This window comes from Agelaius tricolor, unplaced genomic scaffold, assembly GCF_023055355.1.
Source record: "Agelaius tricolor isolate 1412-34295 unplaced genomic scaffold, bAgeTri1.0.p SCAF_3, whole genome shotgun sequence".
Taxonomy (NCBI): Eukaryota; Metazoa; Chordata; class Aves; order Passeriformes; family Icteridae; genus Agelaius; species Agelaius tricolor.
In genome coordinates, this window is record NW_027269263.1 from 16,050,797 (window position 1) to 16,074,257 (window position 23,461).

A 23,461-nucleotide genomic window follows, 5' to 3' on the forward strand; every position below is an offset into this window, starting at 1 on the left:
TCACTAAGGCCAGTTACCTTACACAATTTCTTCCCATTCTTGTTTGAAAACAATCATCCCTGCCCCATCAAAAATTAATCTGCATGTTTGCTTGATGTCAAATGGAAGCATGTCATCCCCTCCAAAAACACTATTGATAAGAGTGGAGACCATCGCTGAATTAATCCCCCTGTCCGCAATTGCTTTAACAATTGCCTGTATATCCTTGGGGTTTACTGGCGTATAGGTTCTCTGATTTCCGCCCGCCCCCCCACTCGGATGGGAAACGCCAGCGGGGCTGATGAGGCTCACTTGGCACATGCTATTTTTATTTTCCTCCAATCATTTAGAGGAGTTTGTTCTTTTCCTAGCTTTCCCTTGACCCAAGCAGGAGGATTGTGATGGCTACCCTTGCGTGCTCTCACTCCCTCTTCATCAGAATCGAAATCAGAATCGGGATTGGCAATAGACCACTTGTGGAACCACTCGTCCCAGCTCGAGTCCGACTCGGGTCCGGAGCTCGACTGACTGGAAACTTCCGGGCTCCAGGACCTTTTCGTCAGGCTTCGACCTCGCCCCTTTTTCCTAGCATTGGGCCGCTCCCTCCCTCTAGGCTCGCCCCGTCTCCTGCTGGGGGAGGCTAGTTTCTTATGAAAAGAAGTTTTCATACGCGCGCTCCGAGTCTTTCCCCTCTTTCTTGCTCATGCATGTCTGTGGTGTCTTGCACACCTTCTCTGCCCCCGCCTACCGCGCCCGCGTCCGTGCTCCCTCCCCCTCTGGGGTTCGCCACCCTGCGGCGCGTAAGGCGGAGGCCCCGCCCACGCTCTGTCAGACCCTGAGTTAACGGCAGCGCCTCATTCCTCCTCTAACAGTCCGTCCCAAAATGACTGCTTTTTTTCCTGTAGCCAGCGCGCTTGGGCTCAGAAGCCGCGAAGAGCATCCCCGCGGCTGTAAATCCCCACACTCGGCAAGCTCATGATCATCCGAAGTCTGCAGGGCTTTCCACATTTCCCGCTCTGGCCAAACTTTTTGCAGAGCCTGCATGACTCTTCCCCATAATTTAAGATTTCGCCCCGAACCTAAGGAAATCGCCTCCTCGGCTAGGGCCTTGGTACATCTATTCCACCCCTCTGGGTGGAGAATATGCCCCAGCCTAATAACCCCAATTTGCAGGAGCCTCGATACTACGAGACTAAAATCTCCTGGCTCGCAGTCTACACCCCACTGCCTATGAACTTTAAAAACGACCTTCGCGAGCGACTCTATTTCTCCTTTGCTGGTCCAGGAGCGTCCTCCCCACCGAAGTTGGTCCAGCCGCTGCAGCCGCCGTTCACCTGTCCAGGCGTCCCCCGGGCAGTCCCGGGTTTCGGTACCACTTTGTTGCCTCCGCTTGAGGCGAGGCGACCTGGATCGGGAATGGCACGGCGGCAGCCCTTTGCCACTCGGTCCAAGTACTCTCATACACCAATGTGGTGAACGGTAAATGGCATTTATTAACGGTTGGACAGGGTCATTTATAGCAGGGGTTAACGGTTAACAACATGCAGGGGTAAGTAACGGTAAAGGGGAGGGGGTCTGTCTGCCCGTAACATCGCGATATCCTGTGGCCGGTCCCTGATCTCCCACAAAATAAACACCTACCTTTTTCAACAATTTGTCCTAAATTTCTGTTAAAAAAACTTCCACATTTTTGTGGTGATTCAGAATTTTCATACTCCTTTTTTTTTGTATGTGTACTCCTAAATATAACTTTTTCATCTGTCATACACTGATTTTGTATTGCAGATGAACTTCCAAAAAATTAAGCAGGGTGTTTTTTGTGAACAGGAAAAGGAAGTTCTATTCTTACAGAAAAAAAAAATTATATAAATCTAAAGCACACTACATTTTTCTGACTGCCTCTAATTTCCTTTTTCCTTTTTTTTTTTTTTTTCAGTGACGACCTTTTCTCTCTGCCTTACTGTCCAGGGAGAACCCTGGTGGTTGGAGCTTCCTATGTTGCCTTGGAGTGTGCAGGATTTCTTGCAGGCCTTGGATTAGATGTCACTGTAATGGTGAGATCCATTCTCTTAAGAGGATTTGACCAGGACATGGCAAACAGAATTGGTGAATATATGAAAGAACATGGAGTCAACTTCATTAGGGAGTTTGTGCCAATCAAGGTAGGCTCAATGTGACTACAATTGATTGCGATGTACCTATCATAATGTTTTAAGATGTAAATTATTTTAGTTAATACACAAGTTGAACTTTCATTACAGTATCTGCTGTGATATAGAATGGATTAATTTTTGTTTTAAACCAACTCCATGAAACTTAATTAATTGAACTAATTAATCCTAATATGAAAATTTTGTGAGATTATGAAGTTCACTGTTTTTATCAGAATTAGTTGGGTTAGTTTATGTTACACAGAAAATGTTACACCTGCTTATCCTGGTTCTTCTTGCAGGCCCATAATTAAGCAGATACATAATTTCCTCTAAGATCAGGGCCCAGTGCATCAAAAACAATTCAGTTTTTCATTGCCAATTTTAAAATTTTCAGCCAGCAAATTCTGTTTATATGCTGAGGATTAGTGGACTATCCAGAAAAGTAAATGGTCTTTAGAAGTATCATCTGTATAATTAACTTGGCAGAGTCCTTAAATACTTGCTAAATTTTTGTTGAATTCAGTAAGAGTACTCATGCAGCTACTTACATATATTTTATAGGCACATGTGTAGGTAAATTCAGGTCGAATTTAAACCAAATTAGAAGTAATGGAAAATTGCCCTATCAAAGACTTCAGAGGGTGCTAACAGTATTTTTTTAATGTTTTTTTCACAATAGTCCTTACTTATTTTGAAATAGCAAATCACATGTTAAGCAATTTCAATTAGGTGTTAAACCAGTGTGCTTTTGAGTTTAACACTTTGGGGTTTAAAATTCAGTGAAGACTGTTCATTTCCATTCTTAGCAGTATCAAGAGCAGCTTTAAAAATGCTCTTGCCAGTTCCTACTGTGGGTCTGAGCATCTCTCACAGAATGAGAGTTGCTGTAAGAAGACAAAAAAATTGATCTTTCCAGGAACTTAGTTTTTATGCAGGTTTTTGTTGCATAAATCCCATGCTGTATGAAAAGTAGGGATGATTATCTAGGTTTTGTTGCAGACATGGCCTTTTGTAAGCCCTAATGGGGAATGAGAAAGAAGGAAACTGTGTTTAAAAGGAGCTAATTTCAACTAAATGGCAAACAGGCTCCTCCAGACACATCCTGTGATAAGCAGTCCATTGCCACCATCACAAAATGCACTTCTGTGTATTTTGCCCTGTCCCGTCACTATATGTCTTTGATTTCAATGGGAATAAAATATTTGGCCCTGTTTCTGATTGAGAATATCCTTCAGCTTAAGTTGTTTGGTACGTTTTTAGCAGGTTTTCTCATCTCTTTCAGACATTGTGTTTGAAGTTATGCATGTTGTGCTTATTAAAACCCTTTGTTGGGACTTTTGAAGGTAGAAGATGAATTATTATAAATAATGTTGCCTTTGAATAGAAGTAGTTTAACACAGTGATCCTTTACGGTTGGTAGGATGGCACAGTTGGCTTTTCTAAATATAAAAAATGGACAGAAATAAAATCTTTATCAGAAACGTTGCTCTTTCTGCCTCTAAATATTGAACATGAAGTAGGAACAAGGGTGTTGTTGAAAAGTACCTTTTCATCTGTAGGATGAACGCTAAAATTTCCCAGAATTACGTTAAGTGTTGCGTACTTACATGTCTGTTGTATGTACTGATGAGGCTTTTCTATGACAGTAGATTCCCATGGGTGGAGGGAATGATGGCAGCACTTAGAGAAAATGTCTGATGGTGTTTCCTTCCTACTTGCTTCCTCTGTCCCCAGAGGAATGAGGGCATATGTCCCCAGGTCATGTGATGGGCTTGGACAAGAACTTAACCATGAGACCACTTTTAAAAACAGAAATGAGAATTTGTTTTGTTGGTCATAAAAATAAATTCAGGGACATAAAAAACCACATTAAAATATACAAGTAGAAATGTAAAGAATCTTTAGAGTAAGTGCCTAATTTTAGATCATGGTTAAAACTCTCTCAATGATATTTGCTGGGAAAACATACATTGGTATATTTTTATTTGAAACATTTTTTCTACCCCATCCAATCCCCAAATTGTTGTAGGTTGAGCGGGTTGAGGAAGGAACTCCTGGAATACTGAAAGTTACAGCCAAATCCACAACAAGGGATCAAATAATTGAAGCGGAATACAATACTGTGAGTCCTGTCTATATGCATGAAGAATGTGAAATAGCCTTCCATTAAATGTTGATATTTTGTGGGGTGTTTTTATCCACACATTAGATTTTTTCAAATTATTTTAGTCCTTACAATATGCTAATTGCACACACTCAGCAGGTAATTAATCTGGAAATAAAAGTCCCCAAATCAATGGTTATTTTGCCTTGCCAAATCAGTTTGCATGCTTTTGAAACCTGTTTCTTAGCTTAGGGGTGTAGAAGAGCTTGGTCCTGTGGAACCAGTTGCAGGATTTTTTCCCTGTGGGATATTTGTAATAAATTATAAGTAATGATTTATAATAGCTTTCATAGTAATTAGGGCATGTTTTGTAGTTAGCACAAAACAATGGTCAGTGCAGGAGTTAAACAAATGCATGACATGTCATCTCAAGACCTGTTCTTGACACATCTTCACAAACACAGCAAATGCCCTGTGGCAAGTCAGTCAGGAAACTTCATTACACACTTAAGACAGTAAAATTGTAGTGTGCAGGCATGGTATTGTATGTTTGATTGACTGTTTCCATCACACCTCACTCCACTCATTTTCATCAGCCTTGATGCTGAAAGGAGAAAAAAAAATTGTGAATAGAGTATTTGCAACCACACAGAATGCATAAAGACAGGCCTTTGCCAGCCTGGGACTTCAGACTGCAAATACTGTGTGCCAGTGGCCTCGTTTACCTGTACAGTGCATCAGTCATCCCCTAAAAAGAACACACAGTGCATCTGGGAGCCAATACTGTGAGAAAGTTTAACAATGACAGCAGAGCTGTTCCATAGGATTGTAATACTGGGGTTTTTCTAGTCCATAATAGTGAAAGCTTATTAGCAAGGAAATCAATTCCATCCTTTTATTAATGAAACTTTTGGTTTCTTGTTGCTACATCATCACTGAAATGCTGTCACTCCTCATAGAAGCTGAGAGCTGTGTGTGCTGCATTTTAAGACCTTCAGCTCTAAAGATGTGGTGTGTTTGATCATCTGTAAGGCTTGAAGGAGATCTTGGGATTCCTTCAGGACAGTTCTTAGTTGTCATATGAAAAGCATTGTTAGTTATCTGGGCAGTTGTCCAAGACTACAAAGCATGTAGCAATTTTCCTTGTGATAGCAGAAGTTGGAACACGATTTGTTAAGTTAGCAGAGTTGATAGGATGGGATTTCAGCCTTGACAAATGTTCAAACAAATAATATTTAAAAAATAATATTCTTTGACAGTGGTTGACTGAGAGCCTATATAAGTAAATCATATTTTCAGTTAAAAAAATACTATTTTATGATATTTTTATTTGCTTAAGCATCTGAGTTTCTTTCTTAAAGAGCCCTTTCCTTATGGAGCATTTTGAGGTCACTTGCTCTGGTAAGGATTTGGGATAATATCTTGGTTTAAAACAGTAAGGAAATAAAGAATCTGTCCCTAACTGATTGGTTTAGAATATTCTTGGAGTATTCCTCAAGGGAAAGCTATTTTCCTGTTTTTAATCTTAGCATTAATACCTGCTATTGTTAGGTCATGGTGGTAACATGGCTTGTCTTAAACTCTGTGAATGAACAACGGATAACAAATATAGTCACCTTACTGTGGCCAAGCTTTAGATACTAATCTCTAGTATATATAGAAGATAATAGCCAAAGGAAATGTGTAGAGAGCTTTTTGGATAATTGGTTAGCTGAGAAAGGACATTTCAATGTGATACCAATGGATAAGGATAGGGGAAACAAGCTGGGAACTGAGCAACCAGTGCCCAATTACTGACGAAGGTCACAGTGACCTTCTCCGAAACGGGAAGACGGGGGAGAAAATCGCTTGCCAGAAAATGTAGTTATCTTAGGTAGAAAAGTTAGAAGAATGCAAATATAGAAGCAAAATAATTGTTAGGAGATAGAAGTAGGTGTGGTTGATCTAAGTGTGCTTTAACCAATAATGAGCTCAGCTTTTGCAATATGTATAAGCTTCATTAACACCAATATAAATATGTGTGGGGTTTCAATAAACTTCGGGATTTGCTAATCATCGCATATGGTGTGTCGCATTTCTCCCGCCGTTCACGACAGAAATGCACTTTTGAGTTTTTAAAAATCAGTCATGTGCATTGCTGTTTTGCAGGTGCTGCTGGCAATTGGACGAGATCCATGCACAAGAAAAATTGGTTTGGACAAAGTCGGAGTGAATATCAATGAAAGGTAAGGAAGATGTTTGTGTACCACTCACTGCTGAGTTTGTGTCATGTGCTGTTACAATGGTAGTGGTGCAGAGACACCCAAATCTTTGAGGAAAAATTTGTCTCTTGTTTCTGTACACTTGGATGGGAGACCATGTAGCAGATAGCTGTATTTTCTCCCATGGTACTGCTACATTTGCTTTTTGGTTGCTGAAATGTCAATTTCTAATTCCTAGGAGAAAAAAGTGTCTATTTCATTCTTTCTAGATTTACAGGTCCATCTTAGCTTCTTACAGCCACAGGTTTTCTAGGATCTGTCAGTTGTTCCTTGTACTCTCTTTTTCTCATCTCCTTGCTTTTATCACCTCTTGGAACAAAAATCTGTTAGTTCATACAGGCTTTTAGAGCAGCGAGTTTTGTTCATATTTTAATGTAAAAGCTACTATATGTTATTTTGAAAGATAAGATTCAAGTAGCATTCCTTAAACTCCCAAGTGAAATTCTTGATGTGTTTTAGGTTTTGGAGGGTTTTATTTCTTGCCTTTAAGCAACCCTTGGATACAATCTGTCTTCTGTAGAAGAGTATTTGATGTTAAATGTAGTGAGGTTGTTGTACCAGGGAGTGGAGCTATCAGTAACATTTTCAATATTGGTAACTAAAATATCTTGCGGGCATGTAGGTCCTCAGAGATCTGCCCTTTGAAGAGAAAACAAGGGACCATGACCCTGACCAATGCAGAGTATTTATAAATGAATGCAGTAACTGATGTTGTCAAGGGGCACAATGTGATATTTCAAATAAGTGAAAATTTTGGTCCACTCAAAATTGGCAGATCCATGTTGGTTTGTAGAACAGTACACATCTTTCTGATGTCAGGACACCTATTACTAGCTTAATAGAATGAACTATAAAGATATTAGCATAAACTGTATAATTTTTAGTGAGTGCAAAATTGAGGATGTTGGATTTTTAATATGGGAATTGCTACTGGTTTCTCAAGTAACTGTGTTTTTGTGTCTGTCTGATTAGGTTTCCCTGTTACATGTGTTTCCTGTGGTGATTTATCTCATTTATTGATGAAGTAGGAAATATTAATAATTAAAAACTTCCATTAGCTCGGTGCACTTACAGCTAAAAAGCTTGATGGCTGTTCCTTAGGTAGGGTGTGTAACACCCTACCTGTCTCTGTGTAGAAGCCTGAAGAATAGGTTTTTATAAACAGCTTCAGCCACTGGACTGAAATTTCAGTAGTGGAAAAATTGTTTTGTCCTACAAAAGGAGTGGGAAAATGTCACTTCCTGTCATTCCTGAAAGTTGCCAGTACACAGCTCAGCTGGTGGTAGAAGGTGTTTCAGGAAGAGGTTTATGCTTCACCTCAGTGATTCAGGAGATGAATTGCAGCTTCTGAAGCTACCTCCTTGTCCAGTGTGTGAATTCCTGTAGTTTTGGTCAAATTTACTGTATTTTATATTCCTGCCCGAGACTGTAAGTTTATGAATACGAATTCTTTCCTTCATACTTCACATACAAGTCTTTCTCTTAATGCTAAGGGGCCTGCAAGGTTATTTACACCTCCAGCCTTCAAAGCAGAAGGCTGTGAAGCAGAATCTTTTTTCTTGTTAATTCCAATTGCAGAACGGGAAAAATTCCTGTCAATGATGAAGAGCAGACAAATGTTCCGTATATCTATGCTGTTGGAGATATCCTGCAGGACAAGCTGGAACTCACACCGGTGGCAATCCAGGCAGGAAGGTTGTTAGTTCGGAGGCTTTATGCTGGGACAACCACTAAGGTAAGGAACTAGTTGCCACAAAACACTGTCACTGCTCTGCTTCTAAGTGCAGAGTGCAAGTCTGCTTGCTTGTGGAAAACCCAGTAGAATTTTAAGGATTAGCTTTGATGATCATTTTAATTTTCCCCCAGCAAAGATATTACTGCAGATGTGTTTGGCTAATTGTGTAGGATGAAATGAATACCTTGTGGATTAAGCAGTAGTCTCTTTTTTTCCTATTAAGAGGGTTTAGTTTTCTCTCAAAGTATAATGATAATGAAATTAACAGAGATCATTTCACTTGTTTTCAATTCTACTCCCTTCCTTAAAAGTCATCAATCTTCCCCATCCTGTTAAGTGCTTTAACACCAATTCAAAGGCAGTTTGCTGAACCCACCTACGGTCCCTAAATAGAGTGGAATAGGAGTTTGTGATCTTAATTTTCAGTCTTATTTTAATGATTTTTTTTCATTTCTCATCTGTATGTTTTCAATGTAATATGCATTCCTAATTGTAGTTGAATGTGGACACAAAGGAAGATTAGATGTACCAGTAACTCAGCACATGTTTATACCTGAGTAGTTGAATTAATGGATTCAGTGTTCATGTTTTGTACTGGTGCAGTTCTGGGTTTCAGCCAGGTTATGGTTGTTCAGATGGGAGTAATGTGGGTACTCATTTACATCTTATGTTTAAACCAGAAGGAAAGGAGAGTGCCTTTAAAGAACTGTTACACTGATATGGGTGCTTGTCTCACCTTCATAACCATATGGCATGACCATAAAGGTTTATCCCTTTCAGAGCCTGCTGTATTCATAGCAAGTTCAGCTATCAGCCAGATTTAGAGCATGATCGAGTTGTTTGTTTTACATTGGCAGATACTGCAGTAACAGAACCCTGAATCAGTGCACAAAATATCATTGAAATAGCCAGGCAAGGTTTAAGAAACTGTAGCAGAAGCCAAATTTTTTTATTGCTGCAATGCTATGGGTATGTCTTAATTTACATTTTATGCCAGATAAGTCTGTCAAGGTACAAAAATTGCTATACTGCCAAAGGAAGCATTCTTATTCAGTGAATCCAAGAAACGAGTAACTACTTTAAAAAAATGGGAGCGTGGCTCATACTGCCTTTGTAACAAATCTGGAGAAGGTGATTGAAATGTAATGAGGTGTTATGGATAGGTGGGGCAAGAACAGTAGTCAGCACCTTAGTTGATCCCCAGTCACAAAGGAAATTAATTAGAGTTGAAATATGTAGAAAATAAAATTGCTAGACATGAAATAGAGCTGACTGGCCTGCTAGTCTGCTATAGCAGAATGACTCATTTGGTGTATATGGGAAGAGCAGTGTATGTTTGTTTATTTTGAGTCTAGTGAAAGCTTTTTACTCTGCCTCCATAACATTGTCATGGACAAAGGGATGAATTGCAGGCTGGGTAAGTGGGCAGTGAGGTGGGTTGAAAACTGGCTGAACAGACAAGCTTAAAGGCTCAGCATTCCAGAGACTAGCTGAAGGCCAGTCACTGGTGGTGTGCCACAGGCTTGGACTTGGTTCCAGTGCTGTTTACCAGCTAAACTAATGGATCTGGATGCTGAGAACAAGTACACGCTCAGAAAGTTTGGGGATGATACAAAACTGGGAGAAGTGACAAGTTTCCACTGTCCCCCCAGATGGTTATACAACATGTCATTGGTTCTTCGGCATCACCTAGGCCACAGCTGATGAAAAATGAGTTTTGAATGGTAGTGGTGCCCTTACAGCATCCCCAACTAAAAATAGTATGCTTCCTAGAAGTGGTTGAACAGGCAACTTTTATGTCCAGTTTGGCCTGTGATCTGGTACGTTTGTTAAATAGGGCACTGAATTTCCTTTTCCATTTAATCAATGCCTACTAATGTTTGAGTGGCTTTAAGCTGTCTTTTTTTTTTCTTGCTCTAATTAGCACCTCTGGAATGAACAAACAAAAAACTGTACCTTAATTTAAGACAATTTAAAAAAAACAAAAGAGCTTTCAGAATTGTGAATAATCAAGCTTTTCTTGCTGTGTTTCAGACTGCTGTATGCTGGTTTTATTACTGATGTTGTGTGGGTTTTCATTTTGTTTTGAATGCCATACAGTGTGACTATGTGAATGTTCCAACTACTGTATTTACTCCTTTGGAGTATGGAGCCTGTGGGTACTCTGAAGAGACCGCAGTGGAGAAATTTGGGGAGGAAAACATTGAGGTAAATGCCTTAATTTCACCTGGGTTTTAGTTTTCCAATTTGTAATTTAAAATAATATTAAGAGTAAATTAAAACAGCATTTTGTGCTCTGATTTAAGGACAGGAGGTGACTAGGTACATTTTTTGTCTTCCTTGGCTGTTCCTAGACATGTTATAAAAATAATCCTCAATTCCAATAGCTCTAATTGCAGGTATGTTCTATTTTTGGCAAAGAGGGGCTTAAAGGTGGAATGTTTGGTTTAAAAAATTAGAAAAAGGCTTTCTATGTGTCTGAAAATACTTCAGGATAATTTTAAACTGGGTATATGCTGGAAGCAATACACTGGTTTTAATGACAAAGTGGAGCTTTTGTACCTACAGCATGGCAAATTTCTTACCATAGTGATTTTTACTTTATAAAGTCAAATGTTAGCTCATTTTCCTGTTTCCTTTGACTGTACAAAGAGGTATGTGCTTAATTATACTCATGTGAGTAATCCCTTTTCATTCCCTGGGATTGCTGGTCAGGAGTGAAATTAGACAAATATAAGCACTTAGTGTCTGAGGCTGTTCTTCCAAAATGCTGTACTGACCACATTACAGAAAGCATGAGGGGAGGAAATCTCACAATAAACTGAACTTTTATGTCCTGCAAATATCATCTGAGGAGCATTATTTACAGAAATAAGCAGGTAAATGGTAGTGCATGAAGTTGAGAACTTGTCCCCCTCTTAGCTGATTTTTTCTGATTTGAACTGTGGAGGAAAATAAATAAATAAAACTCAAAATGGCAGTGTGAAAAGTACTGTAAACCTGACCACAGGGCAAAGACTTAAATTCTTTTCTCCCTGCAAGTTTGTATATACCCAGGCAAATTTTTGTTATTGGGTGAAATTCTTGGTGTTATATGTGAAACACTGGACACTTTATTCTGGAAAATGCACTTTTGATTTTGAAAGCATTTTATTTTTTAAAATATGCACCCAGAAGCATTTGTGCTCTGGCTAAGTCCTCATTTAATGTATTCTGACCTCTTTATTGTGTCACCTTATTGGCTTTTGTTTTGCAAGCCTCAATAAGATTATTGAGTCAGTTGTGATTTTGTAATTTAATAAGAACATGGTGAACTGTGTAATATTCTGGAAGTGTAATATTCTTATGGCTTCTCATTTTTAAATTATTGGATGTCACTAGTACTTGGTTTATAGAGACTTCTGTCTTTGGTGTTCATTGAGGGAAAAGAGTATCATCATGATTTCAGATGTTCTAAATGCTGTGTACATTATTTAATAATGTAATATTTTAATGTAATAATAATTTAATATTTAATGTAATAGCTCATTATTTAGGATAATTGGGCAGCTTTTGGAAGATCATGTTCTCTGCTTGGAAATTTTACAACTCTTTTTTAACCTGTGTTTTATTTCCAGGTGTACCATAGTCATTTCTGGCCACTGGAGTGGGCTGTGCCATCCAGAGACAACAACAAATGCTATGCAAAGATAATTTGCAATACTCAAGATAACGTAAGTTATCCTTAATGGAAGTTATTTCCTTCCTGGGAAAAAAAATATCTAAATGTTTATCATAAAACTGTTGATGACACAAGAGCTATAAATAGGTTGTTTTTAACAAATGAAAATTAATTTAAATTTGCCTACCTTTTGAAGTGTAATAAATATTTCTAGTGATGCATATTTCTGTGTATACAAAACCAACTCCCAATAAAATACAAAATTCTGCCATTGTTATTTGTATATGATACTTCTTCCATATATGTAAAATAAGAAGTAAAGATCTTTAAGACTGTTGATTAACTTTGAGAAGTGAGCAAATCAATGCATGTAAAAAGGGTTAGGAATTTTATTGGTTTATTCTCTCTGCCCCAGACTTGGACATTCTCTTCTGAGAGACTCTTCTCTCTGAAACTGAGGTCTCTCAGAAATTATCACAACTTGTAACCACTCCAAATTCACATGTGTTCATAAAATTCTTGAGCTTGTTCTAACAGGATAATATATCTTCCATGCACAAATCCCATTTAGGATGATAATACCAGGATTATCCTTGGACTAGGATCAAATTTCCTGGCCGTGGAAATGTACAGTACCCGCTGAAGCAAAAGCAAAACTAGTAATTGGTTAGAAGAATTGGTGTGGCCATCTCAGAATGATCATCATCTGTTCAATAAAATGTAGTTGATTTTATTAATATAAATTATTATTAAGAGTAATATTCTATTAAAATATATTCCTGTTAATATGGTGGCATATCTGTCCTATGAGAAAAAACAAAACTTACTTACCCTATATTCATCTTTCTTAGATACAGATTTTTCTTCCTGCAGTCTTTCTAAGCATCTTGTCAACATTTTGTAAAATTTGCAAACCTGTCCATCTCCTCTTTCTGGAGGAGTTTGCAGTAGTGTGGAAGGTATTTTAGAGCCTTTAGCTATGCTCTAATCCAGAGTCACTTAAGAAAATGCAAAGATTTAATGGTGGTTTAAAGTGTTTCATTAATTTATTTTCACTTCTTGTCTTGAAAAGTTGAAACGTGTTTAAACATCTAGGTGTAGTGTTGAAAGTTACCCTGGAAAAAAATAATAGTTCAGTGACTATTTAAAACTCTCATTGCCTTGGTTTCATTGCTATGGTTTTATTTTGACATATGTCAATATTTCTAAAGGAAAATTAAGATAATTCCATTTTACTTATTACCCAATTACAGCTTTTCTTATTTAAATAAACCCTGTGGTAAATCTCAGTCCTCAGATTTACTGAAAGAATAATAATCTTTCAGTAGTATTCACTATACCCAATATATGTGATATTTAGCAGGAAGAGCAGATAACTTTTGATACTCAACTGAGCTATATCTATGCTCACCAAAAACTGATGAATTCCCTGAAGGCCACTAAAGCTCACAGCGAGTGATGTGCTAAATTTTCATGGTTCTCTCATTAAGAAATGCAGGTCAAGTCAGTACAGCTTGTTCTGCTGGATGTTTTCTGAGGATGTATGTGCAGTGTGATGTGTTCTGAAATTGAACAGGAGTATAGAGAGGAAGAGTGTGAATGGTACCTTCCTTGTAACTGGATGGGTTTTTTTGCCAGCCTCTAAGTGTATTATCTCCCACTGAAAGCCAACACTGCCACAAGAGTCATTGACAGTTCAGTTAGAATAGACTTCTTGCCATGTCTGGTTGGCCACAACTTCAGCTTGTGGTCCTTTTCTGTGAGCAACTATCAAACTGAAAATTCTTCAACAGATACAGACCCTGTAGCCACCTACCACAGGCCCTCATACTGGAAACCTTAATGCAGGGTGCTCACCTTTAGTTAGGCAAATGTTTTGTTGGCATGAATGGAATAACTCACCTGAATAAAATCGCCTGAGCTCCTAGTTGAATCTTTGGAGAGAGAGAACTAAATTACACGGCTGCACATCTGTTGGTGCTAATTATAATTCACATTTTAGTGGTCACATTAATTTGTGATACGTTTTGTGAGCTGATTAAATTATATACTCTGAATAAGAAAGCTTTACACATTGTCTAAAGAGAACTGAATTCATGATTGTGCTTGCATTTGATTGTCTTTGGCATTTAGGAGAGAGTCATTGGCTTCCATGTCCTTGGTCCAAATGCTGGAGAGATCACCCAAGGGTTTGCAGCTGCTATTAAATGTGGGTTGACAAAAGAACAGCTGGACAGCACCGTAGGAATTCATCCTGTCTGTGCCGAGGTTTGTATACAAAGTCACCTCAAAGCCCAGCTTTCATGGCATTCTGGGGTAAGGTGTTAGAAATCTGAATAACAGACCTCTATTAAAGAGGTCCAAATTTGCAGGAAGGTGGGGGGAGGAAAGGAGATGAAATTATCTGGTTTTATATTTAGAATTCTAACACTTAGGCTTAGTCTGGGATTTTTTAAATTGTTTTTTAAAAATTGCGTTCATTCGTGAAAAGTTTATGCCTTCCCTTAATCCAGTTCTCTCTCTACTGGGAAGTATAGAATTTTTATCCTACTCAGGATTATGAAGGCTTCAAATATTATTTCTACTAAAGCTAGATTAGTTCACCCAAAATAGGCTTACAAACTAGTGCTGGGAAAGGGGACCGGTTACATGACAATTTTTCTATTAAACTCTCTCCTCTTACAGAGCTCTTCTTTATCCTGTAGACTTTCAATTCATGAAGCCACACAAATATTTCTACTTTTTATCTTGCTGTTCCTCTTTAATGAAGAGCTCAATTTTCTCTAGCAGGTGTGGAACAGCTCCGCCCAAACGTAAATCAGAGATTGATTTTAGTAGCATTAGGACCAGTTTATATTAGCTGAGAATCCCTGAAAGCTTTTTTATGACCTGTGTAAGTCTTCGTACAGAGTCTCTGGTTGTGTTAGAAGTAAAGCAGTGCAAGGGAGCACCAGAATGCTCCTCTGCAGAAGTGACATCCACCTCTCTTCTTTCCTACTTTCTAGGTAGTTTAGTAAAAACAACGCAATAAGGACTCCATTAATGGACTGCTAGCAATCTAAATCCTCTACAAAGCACCCACAATATATTCTGTTCCTTGTAGTACCATTTAATGGTATTCTTGGAGGCCCTTGAAGAGGGCTAGCAGGTCCTTGTCTTCCCAGGGGGCCTGTGGAGGGGGATCTCTGAGGGCAGCATTCAAACCTGTGAACTCAAGTGGGGTATTAGCATATGCAGTGTGAAGAGAGGATGAGAGTCATAATTTATTCTGGACATCTGAGCTGCTAAAACTGAAACTGAATAGAATGATGATTAGACATAATTCAGGGAGGTAATTTCAGATAATCAGATTTGTTTGAGTGGGGGAGGAAGAAATTGGCTCAGGAGAAATATGCTATTTAAAAGCTCCAGGAAACACCGATCATTTTTAGTGACAGTCTTCAAAAGGGTTTTTTATGCTTTTACTTAATTTAATCTCTTGAGCAGTAAATAAAAATCAAAGTGCAAGATGGCACTCTTTGATTAGAAAAATGCTTGAAAACTGGGATTTGTGAGAAATAAGCATTTTGGATGAATAGCATGATGGATAATATCACTATTATCTTTGTTACATCCCTGTAAAAGTTAAAGAAAATGAAGTCTATTTGAACAGGAAGGGCCAGTGTTACAGGGTCAAGTGCTGACATCTTCACTGGCACTAGTACTAATTAATTGCTAAGTCTCTTGTGAAACATGGTTTTATTGAAGAAAACCTTAAGACTGAGGGTCCCATTTTTACAGTCTATGAATTAGAGCCAGAGTTTCCTTCTCTTCTTGAAGCAGCATTTTATTCTGCAGAAAACAGGAGCTCAGAATGGAATTTCTTGCAAGGTTGAGTGCAAATAACTGCAAGCACAGAACTGGTAGGACCTCATCCCTACAGAGAATTACATCTCAGCCTCAACTGCACTGTGCTACCTGAAATTCAGGGGGGTACTATTGATCATCTGTGATGAAGAGAAATTGTGTCCTGAAAGCTGGGGTAATTCTTCCAGGTAGCTAATGATGGCTTTCCAGCCATTGGATCTAAGGTTTTGTCTTCCCTTAAGTAAAAAACAAATTCTATCTAAAATACTTGTTTCCAACAATTATCAAATTACTCCAGCTGGCTTACTAGGGAGCAGTGTTGTCCCCTCCCGCACCTGGAGCTTGCAGTCTGGCCAGGAGGAAAGCAGATAAATTTTGTGCTTTTTAATCTTGGTCTTTTGAAGTGAAATAACAATAAATGAAGACTCCCATATGCTGTCAGGCTGTGGATCAGAAACGAAGTCTACAAACCCCTCTCTCAAAACATGCACTATATTTTAGATAAGTCACTGTTCTTATGCCATATATATTAGACATGCATTTGTCTTCCTGATTTGTGGATAATGCTTTATGTGCTTATAGAAAGTGGAAGAGGTTTATCATTTATTGGTGTTGTCCTCTGAAGAGCTGCTAGCAATCTTAATGCAGCAAAACTTCTACTTAAAGAAATATAAGTCTTTCTGATCCCCATTATCTTTAGATACTTCAGTGTTATTTGCATAGCTGAAACGTGTATGTACTATATTCTGTGCTAACTTTATTCTTCCTGAGGATGGCTCTGATGATAACTAATTATTGCAACATTTAGATAGCAGTGGTTTTGATTTCCGTTTTTCCTTTCTACATTGTATGTGTGCAAAACGATGCAATTATTTGCATAGTAAAGTACCAGTATTAAGAAGATGTTTGTAGAATTTTCCTTCTCAAATTTTACAATAATTATTTAGGAATAATATAAATAAATAAATAAATAAATAAATAAATAAATAAATATATATTTATATATTCTTTAATGTGATTTGAAAGCAGTAAAGACTGGAATTTTTCAAACTAGTTTTACTCAGTGTTCCCATAGCAGTTGTCAAGAGGACACAGATACCAGACATAATGTCTTTATCAGCAATCACTTCCATGTTTCTATAATGGCTAGAAAGGCACAAAGGCAAAATTGTCTCCAAATGCCCAGGCCTTGAGTTAACTTCACTTTCCCCAACAAAGAAGTTTTCTTTGAGCCATAAAGACACTTATTCATTAGGTGTACTGGAGTCTATTATTGCTGAGCTTGTTCCCACTGTAAAAACTTAGGAGCATTAAGATCAGAGGCAGTATAAAGCCATGTGACTTCCTTAATTCTTTCTTTTCCACTGTAAAAGGAAGAACGTAAGTTAAATGAAGAGAACAGAAGTAATTTGTGTGTGCTGTTTAATTACAAGGATTTTAAAAGTAGGAATTTCATTATTTTCTTACTTTAAAAAGTGGCTCCGATTTTGAGCATCATGCCCAATTTAATCTTCCAGGAAAAAAAAAGTAAATTTAGCCATGCCGAGAATCTTCTTTCTTCTTTGTCTCAAGGTATTCACCACCCTGTCTGTGACTAAGCGTTCTGGTGAAAACACCGCTGTGAGTGGATGCTGAGGTTAAATTTCCCCATCATTGCTATTGCCAGAGACTGACTTTCATCACAGTGTCTGACTCCTGCAATTCAGAAGATTTTGGGAGAAGTTGCCCTTGGACACCTGCAGAAATGTGTAGAGCTTAACCTGGACATTCCATCATCCTAATGAGAAGAGCTCTGTGGGAGTTGGTCACTTGTGATGCCTGGCTGGCAATTAGCAACGCAATGGGAATCTGGACTGTTGAGTTGCTGATTAGCAGGGCATTTAATAAATGCCTTCATGAAGTCATAGCCTGAAGCCTGCATTGTCTGGTGGGCAGTGATGGAAGAACTGCTAGCACAGCTGGAAAACAACTGTTTTGGTTTGGCTTTATTCCTCTCTAGTTTCTTTCATGAACATTCCTTTCTAGTTCTTTCCAGAACAAAGAACTTCCTACCTCAGAAAAATTCCTCCCAAGTTCAGGTAGTTTTATCAGATAAAATAGCTCCTGTGTTCTGGATCATGACACACAAATGCAAGGTCTCCTCATGAGCATACCTTTTACCAGCTCACATGCCTATAGAGGGCAAGTTCTACTTGTTTGATCATGAGGAAGAAAATAGCCTTGGAAAAAAGTTTAGTACCACCTAAAATAACATATTTCTTGCCTTCCAAACTGACTATGTTGTGACTTTTTATTTAGAGAGCCTTATTTGTGAAAACATTCTTCTTAGTGAGAAAGGAAAATAATTTATGAAGGCCTTTTGATACAGAAAGTTGTTGTGTTTCTTCCCTGAAATCATGCATATAATGCAGATGTGATGATCTTAGCTCTTTCTGAAGCTTATGTGATTATAATGAATCTGATTTGGAGCTGACAGAATTCCAATGTTGAATGAATTGTCCTTCTAAGAACTCTGTGCAACTTCATTAAACTTGAGTAAATTTCTTTCTTTCCAGGTGAGCTGTCATAAGCTGCACTGTTTCAGGTCTCAACTGACCACTTTGAACACAAAAGTATTGAGATTTCCTGGAGATTAGTGAACCCTTAGGATAAAAGAAATTACGCAACCAAACAACATCCCCTCCCCAAAACAACTATCCAAACAAACCTTCCAGCCAAACTCAAAAAACCAGTAGAGAAAAATCTGTTGTGTGTAAATAGGGTCTAAAAGTTCTATTTAGTTTGATGTGTGCTATGTTTTATATTTAATTAAGAAAACAATACTTTTAAAACAGAGGTTTCAATGAAAATACCAGGTTCTTGAATATCCCTCCTGTGTTGGATAAGCTGCATATTTACTTGTCAAGAAATGGCAAAAGTGGTTCTTTGTAATGGAGATGAATATGTTTTTTTGATCTGTTTTTCTATTTCCCTCTCTTTTAGCAGAAAGATTTCGATTACTTTTATTAAATGGTTCTTGGGAGTTCAGTAGTGCAGTGTGAACAGGAGGTGAATTCTCCAGCCCTGTGGGCAGAATGCCTCATGCCTAAATTCCTACCTGATAACAAATTCTTGTATTTCTACTGAGATTTCTAAAATAGTGTTGTTACTTATATTTATAAACCCATACATAACTGAAGAATTTTTAAACGTGTTTTGTATGGTATTTGGAAGGGTCTGTGATGGTATTTTTCTAGCCAGTTTAATAAATAAATCCATTTGCACAATCAGATGCTCCTTGTGATGTCTCTTCCAAGCAGACACCAGGTGACAGCAAGGTGACTGTTTTTTCAAGGGCCAGAAGAGGGCACCGTGATAAACCCAGATTGATTTGCCTTTGTCTTTTGCACTTTGAGGGTAGATATTTCTCTTAAAAAAAGGGTTTGAGGCTGTTTCATGAACATTTGTTTTGCATGTTAAATATTTCAGAAGGACATACTTAAAAATAAAAGATAATTAGGAAACAAATCTTACACTATTTGCACCAGCTGCCATCCATGTAACTTCTGAAAACCCAGGAGTGCCGGTTCCTGAGCTGCTGGGCAGTGTAGCTGCTCATATTTAAGCACAGCACATGGATATCAGCATTTTCAGGCAGGTGTCTAAGAGAGGTTCTGGAGATCAGGATCCTTTATTTCCTGGAGGGAATAAAGATATGTATGAACTTGGCTTTGCAAGGCTAGACCTACACATATCTATCTATTCTTGGGTCGTGTAATCATTTATGATGCATGTTTCTACACTAATTGCTTACAGTTCAGTAGGTGTTGGGCTTAATTACTTCTATTTTTACTTTAAAATTGTGAGACTTTTTTTGGTAGAGTTTTTTTCCATTAATCCTCCATAAGGAAGACATTTTCAGGTGTGTATTTATGTCATCTGTGCACGATGATACAGGTATATAATATATTATCACATAAGGATTTATTAAATGCCAAAGCTAAGCATTCAGTGTTTTTTATCAAATTAAGCATACTTGGGGTAATGCATGCTTTGGAAGCACATACTAGAAAATTTACTAAGCTAATCAGTATTTATGTTCTGCTTGTATTGATTTGTAAGTAACATTTTCGGATGCTCTTACATGAGGGTTAAAATCATCCTCAGATGCTTAAATCAGAGGGTTAAAATCATCCAACAGATACATATGTTGACAGGAAATTTCACAGATTTGAATAGGGAATTTAATAGAGTTTCACTGACAGCTCCCAGAATTTTTTCTTTTTTACCCCTCTCCCCTTGATGTGAGTCGTCTGAGCAATCCTAACTTTTCTGTAAGTTTTGTATTCCAACTTGCATCCCACTTTCCCTCCTTTGAGCCCTGCTGCCTGTCCAGAACCCTAGTGCAGAAGGCTCCCTTCCCAGCTGTGGAGCTGTAGGCTGGGCAGGACCCGTGCCAGACGGTGGATTTTCTGGACATGCCGTGAATGCTGGAGATTTCATGACAGGGTCTTGCTGTGCCGTGTAGGATGACCTTGCACTCATAAAGCCTGTTACTGATCCTGTCTCTGGCTGTGCCAGAAGGAACCAGATGACTGAGTCTTTTACACAAGACTTAATAGACACATTTCAGGTCAAAATAGGGTATAAATATTTGTGGAAACTGTCAGCCCTGCCGAGAGTGACTGTTGCCGTTCATTTGGGGGGAGGCTCCCCAGGGAGTCCCCGGGAGGCCACCTAAGCTGTAAATTCCCTGATAGCAGCAGGCAGACAAGGAGACTCCATGAAGCTTCTGAGGGTGCTAATTAGGTGAGGGTATATGGGGAGTCCCACCCCTGGGAGCAGCATGGTTTCTGAGGGAGAAGGGGGAAAGGGGGAGAGAGGGAGAGCCTAGGGAAAAAGGGGGCCAAGAGAGAGCAGTGGGCTAAGAAGGCTCCCTCGCACAGCTTAACAGGGAGATTCAAAGTGGGTGCGGAATAAGACTTGGGCCAATGGGATTACAGATCAGGGGAGGATCACAGGCTTTGAACAAACTGTACATTTTTGAGGGGTGAGACAGAGCATACCATTTAACTAAAATGTAAATCACAAGTGATGTTTCAGAAGCCCTTTCTCTTTGATGATTGGCTTTTCTGATTGCTCAGTTGTCCTCAGTGTGGGATGATGTGAGACTGTTCTTGTCAAGGCCTGCTTGGCCTCCAGAGAGAAATTAAACCTGAAAAGTACAAAGAAAAAACCTAGAAAGAAGGCACCAGGGGATGGATCTGCCACACCACTGGCCTCCCTTCTTCATGCACAAAATGGCAAAATGCTCCTGAAATATTTTCATCCTGTAGGCAACCATTTGTGCCTCCGGGGTTTTGGTTTGGGTGCGGCTGGTGGGGGGGTGGGAGTAGAGCAAGGGCTTTGACATCCATCAGGAAGGGTTGCCAGTGTGGAAAGGCAAAGGCACAGTGCAAGTCACATGCTGTGATGGGTATCAGAGGGCTTGGTGGTGGGCGGGGGATTGGTAGGGCTGAGAGCGCTCCCAAGATTCCATGGAGCTTGGGAAACGCAGGAGGGCCTCTGCAGTGAGGGGCTGTCCTTCAGCTGGGCCCATCCTACAGGGTCCTGTGGGAGCTTGCAGATCTAAATATGTTTGTTTTCCTTTTATTTGCCAAATGCTCCTGACAAATTCTATTGTGCAGAATTTGACTTTACACATATGATTCCTTTTTCATTCAATTGTTCTTTTTATGTCTCTTTTCTAGAAGCTAGAAATCTTCCTAGTTACAGACTTGTCTGAGGGAGTTCTCCCAGTGCACTTCTGCATTTTAACATCATGAAATAAGCTGGCACCAAGTGGGGTGTATATCAGGACAGAGAGGGCAGGCTTTCCTTTCCCCTTGCAAACCTCTGTGACTGGCCTTCCTCAGCACCACCAGTGACTCCTGACCTGCCCCATCAAGTTGGCCGACCATCAGGTGCCAACAGGGGATGTTTTTTCTGCCAAGAAGGCCATGGTGTGGCCAGACTCCTTGAGTGAGCCCATTCCCTGCTGCAAATGGCCATCATGAGCCCAAAGAAGTATGCATCCCCTTCTCTAGACTGCAAAAGAAGCTACTTAGGCCTATAGTGACAAATCTGCCACTAAATCCCAGATCCTTCCTTCCTCTGTATATACTTGTCTCATCAAGTGATTCTTTCCATGAAAATAGGGTTTATCCTAGGTTGGGCACAGAATAAATTGAGCTCTGCCTTTTCACCTGCTTTCAAAAATAAATGGTAACACATTTAGCCTGAAGATCTTCTTTACCTCTTAATGTCAGTGTAAATTGACCACCATGATGAGAAGAGTGTGTATGCCAGGTAGGCAAAAGTGGTGACTCGCTTTTGGGTTTGACCCAGAGTAGCTTTTCACACTCTGGAGCTTCTGCAGAATTAGATATGTTTATATTGTATATATAGATATCTATATGTATATACAGATACATATACATGAACTGTGGAATGGGGCAACTTAAGGTCTTTGCAGCCATATTTTCTCTTGGGTGACACTTTGAGGTTGCTACATCATGGAAGGGAGGGACAATACAGAGAGAGAAACTGCATGACGTGAGGTGTCTTGTAGACCCAACACCACAAGTGTATCTGAAAATAAAAGCTCATGACTTGTTTTAATTTTCTCTGGGGTGTGAGGGGCCACAATGGAGCTGTGTGTGGAAGAGAGCACGGCAGGTCAGCACCATGGTGCCAGTACAAGAGAGGATACAGAGAGACCACACCACCCTTATTTATGTTTTTCTTGGCTCTGCAAGCACCATTTCTTCCTTACCTCTACAGCTGCTAAAAATAACCATGCTAAATTAATGGCTTACATTCACATTAAACTGTTGAAGTAGCACTGGTCACTCCAACATGGCATGCCAAAAGGGCTGCTTATTGCACATTTAAAGCTTATGTCCTCCAGGTTTCTTTTTGGTAGCTGAAGTTGGATAAGTAATCCTGATTGTGGAGGTGTTTGCTTTTTCTTGGAGCAGTGATTTCTTGGAGGAGGGTCAGCTACAATCCAGGGAAGGTAGAAAGGTGCCCATGTCTGAGGTGAGTAGTCTCCCTGAGGGCTTCAACAATGGACTTGTGGGTTATTTCTGGAGGACATTTGATGAGCAGAACTCGTCACAGGGCTGGGATAGGTGAAGGCAGCATGTCAAGGCTATTTCTGCAGATCACCGCCCCCCTCCCCGCCCCCCCCCCCCTCCCCCCCACCATGAACACTCTGAGCAGCTCTTACTATAGGGTCAGAAGAGGAAGCAAAGCAGTGATGCTGCTAACCCCTTTGAATGTGCTATTTTAAAGAGTCTGACAGATGGGTACTGAGCCTATGTTTATTTCTCTGCTATCTGAGGTACAATGTTAAAACAATGGAAAATGTATGGGAGCCACAGCTCAGTGCTCAGACAGCTCTTGGGCTCTTTTTAATGCCTGAGGCCAATTAAAGCACAGTTGTTAGGCTGAGACACTCGATGGGAAGTATGTTGGGGTGTGTGCATGGGTGCCTTTCAATTTAGGAAGATAAAAATGAAAAATGTGTGTGAAAGCAAGAGTTAGACTCTTGACTAGTCTGAGGATGTATACATGAACCATCAGCTGTGTACACTGTGAAGTACCTTTGCAGGTGAAGTCATGGTGGAAATCAAAGCAGCCTGAAAAAAAAACAGTGGGAAAGTTGCCATAAAGCACCTCAAAGTAGTGCCTGATTTAGAC

General features: G+C 39.4%; 1 protein-coding gene across 2 annotated transcripts in view; it reads left to right on the forward strand.

The window, feature by feature from the left end:
* Positions 1-18,999, forward strand: part of TXNRD1 (thioredoxin reductase 1) — a 42,073-nt gene extending 23,074 nt beyond the window's left edge. For both annotated transcript variants that reach the window (XM_071422660.1, XM_071422661.1), the window contains exons 8-15: positions 1,916-2,141; positions 4,162-4,254; positions 6,385-6,461; positions 8,076-8,232; positions 10,333-10,440; positions 11,850-11,945; positions 14,027-14,161; positions 17,312-18,999. In XM_071422660.1, coding sequence (XP_071278761.1) covers positions 1,916-2,141; positions 4,162-4,254; positions 6,385-6,461; positions 8,076-8,232; positions 10,333-10,440; positions 11,850-11,945; positions 14,027-14,161; positions 17,312-17,374 — 955 coding nt within the window. In that variant the 3' untranslated portion in view covers positions 17,375-18,999. The remainder of the gene's footprint in view (positions 1-1,915; positions 2,142-4,161; positions 4,255-6,384; positions 6,462-8,075; positions 8,233-10,332; positions 10,441-11,849; positions 11,946-14,026; positions 14,162-17,311) is intronic.
* Positions 19,000-23,461: the final 4,462 nt, after the last annotated feature.